At 44.5% G+C, this 2,740-nt stretch overlaps 1 protein-coding gene across 1 annotated transcript; it reads right to left on the minus strand.

Annotated features, from left to right (window-relative positions):
- Positions 1-600: 600 nt before the first annotated feature.
- CHRM3 (cholinergic receptor muscarinic 3) lies at positions 601-2,418 on the minus strand. The gene has a single exon (XM_009817772.2). It carries the CDS (start codon positions 2,401-2,403, stop codon positions 601-603), a length of 1,803 nt encoding a protein of 600 aa, XP_009816074.2. The 5' UTR covers positions 2,404-2,418.
- Between the last annotated feature and the right edge of the window lie 322 nt (positions 2,419-2,740).

The following is a 2,740-nucleotide window of genomic DNA, read 5'->3' on the forward strand; positions in this document are numbered from 1 at the left end:
AATACACCAGAAGAGAAGTAGACAGGAAGCTCTATCTGGACAACAAGAAGCAATTTTGCAACCTATACAGTGCCTCAAATAATTTCATAATCCTGTTTCGCTAGCTTGCTACATCTGTATGTGACTTGAATTGAAAGTTGTTGGATTCCTTGGAAACAGAAGTTGGGCTAGCTAGATGTGCTTACCTGAGATCCCAGAGTTGATTATAATCAAAGAGCTGGGCAGATCAGTAATGGGTCTATAATTGCTATACAGCTTCTTGCAAATTTGTAGGAAAACTTTATTAAGTCTTTCATTCCTTAGTAAAAACGTTGAAGTTTGTTAGTTTTTGCTGAATGCAGACTTGATTTTTATATTAAACTGGATTTATTAAAAGGATACTTAAGCCTGGCAGCTGCTTTCATGTCTTGATGTTTAAATGTTTGAATCAGCACCCTGGAACCACCCTCCCACCCCAACCCATCCCGTCCCTTCTCATCCCATCCCATCTCATCCCTTCTTATCCCATCCCATCCCATCTCATCCCATCCTGTCCCATCCCATCTGGTCCCATCCCATCCCCGCTTTGTCATTTTTTTTAATTGTTTAAAAAATACTATTCTATGACGCCTCCCTAGGGATCCGCTTATGAAAAATGACGGACTGCCTTTGCTGATACTGCTGTTTGCGTCGTTTCCGTTTGTCACACTGGCACAGCAGTAGCATCTTGAAAGTGTTTCTGAATGTTTTGTTACACAGTGCATAGCACACAGGGTTCACCGTGCTATTGATGTAGCAAAGCCAGTACCCCAGGTTCCAGAAAGTTTTGGGGATACAGCTGCAAAAGGTGTTCACCAGAACCATGATGTTATATGGGGTCCAGGTAATGATGAAGGCAAACAAAATGGCACTGAGTGTCTGTGCCGCTTTCTTTTCTTTGATAAGTGACATTCGTTTTCGCTTTGTGATCTGACTTCTGGTCTTCGAGGCAAACTTTTTTGCCAGGGTTGCTTCCTTGAAGGACAAGGGCAGAGCTGCAGATGTCTTGGTCACTGATGAGATGCCATCAGAAGCTGTGGTTGTCTCTGCTGGCCCCGGCTGAATTGGAAGCTTAGAAAAGCTCTTTTGGAAACTTCCACCATCCTGAACACTTTTGGGAGGGTGCAGTTTTTTAGGTTTCTTTTCCTTCAATTCTGTGTCAGATTTCTGCAGTTCATCCCCTGACTCATGCAAATCTTCTGAGGAGGGTAGTTTCGTGGAATTGAGGATGGCACTGTGACCAGGAAGCTTCAGCACGATTGAATAGATGGCTCTGGTCTCTGCAGTGATGTCTTCTTCGTCAGAGGAGGCTGAATTTTCAAGGGAGGCAGCAGCGTCGTTGTTGTTCCAGCTGTCGCTGCTGCTGTGCTCTTGGTCCCCCTGGTCTGCATTGGGTTCCCAACTCTTCATTGTGAGCCAGAAGTGACAGCGTCCATATTTCTTTCGGGTGGAGCGTTTCATGCTCTGCCGTTGCAGCTCGTAGCTGCTGCAGCTTCGGGAGCTGCCTGTCTGGTGTATGAAGCGTGCTGCCTCTGCTTCACTGCCTGAAGCCTGTAGCCCTGCTAACTCTTTGGTGCGTTTCTCAGTCTCCTTGTAGATCCTCCAATACAAAATACTCATAATGGTGACTGGCAAGTAAAAGGCAGCTATGGCAGTGCCAAAAGTGATGATGGGTTCACTTAGAAACTGAATGAAACATTCATCAGGAGGTACAGTCCTCTCCCCAACAAAATACTGCCAGAACAAGATGGCAGGGGCCCAAAGAACAAAAGAGATGATCCATGCTAAACCAATCATCACCCCAGCCCTTTTGGTTGTTCGTTTGGCTCTGTATGTAAGTGGCCTAGTGATGGAAAAATACCTGTCAAAACTTATGACAAGGAGATTCATGACAGAGGCATTACTGGCAACATAGTCAATGGAGAGCCAAAGATCACAGGCCAAGTTTCCCAAAGCCCAGTGGTCCATGATGATGTACGTTGTGTAAAGGTTCATGGAAATAACACCAATGATCAAATCTGCACAAGCAAGACTCAACAAGAAGTAGTTGTTGACCGTTTTCAGTTGTTTGTTAACCTTAAACGCAACAATCACTAGGATGTTTCCTATGATGGTCACCAGTGCAAGGATCCCAGTGAGGAAAGCAATCAAAACTACTTGCCAGACAGTATGTCCACCGAGAGGGTCTTTGCTTGTGGCATTTAGGGACATGTTTGTTGATTCCACAGTGGAGAAGGGAAAACTCTCTGTGGTCTGAGGGAAATCATAGCTGCCAATGAGCGACGCTGCTTCATGAAGGAGTCCCGGTCCATGTGAATCTCTCTTCCATAAGGAGCTCACATTTGAAAACAGGGGCGAGCCTGAACTGTTATTTTGCATGATCATTGTGGCTCTCTGACATAGTCTGCAGCAGGAAAAAAAACAAACAAAAGACAAGTAAACAGGTGAAGACGGTAAATAGATAATCGTCTGCATATTCACCCACAAAATCCCTTCAGCACTTTGAAAGATGTCTTTAAAAGCTGAGCTGGCTGTGACACGTTCCAAGTCAGATGTGTACGTGGCAGTACTCAGCTTACAGCTGTGATTACTCTTTGTAGTAATCACATACTGTTTCCTTAAAAACATTCAGTCACAGAAGAAGCAAAATCCCAGGAGAATTTGAACCCGCAGTAGTATTAAAATGCCCCCTAACTCTAACTCTTAATTAAAACACTCCCTG

This window comes from Gavia stellata, chromosome 2, assembly GCF_030936135.1.
Source record: "Gavia stellata isolate bGavSte3 chromosome 2, bGavSte3.hap2, whole genome shotgun sequence".
Taxonomy (NCBI): Eukaryota; Metazoa; Chordata; class Aves; order Gaviiformes; family Gaviidae; genus Gavia; species Gavia stellata.

Coding starts and splice junctions, on each gene's coding strand:
- CHRM3 (XM_009817772.2), bottom strand. CDS start 2,403: ATGATCATGCAAAATAACAGTTCAGGCTCGCCCCTGTTTTCAAATGTG.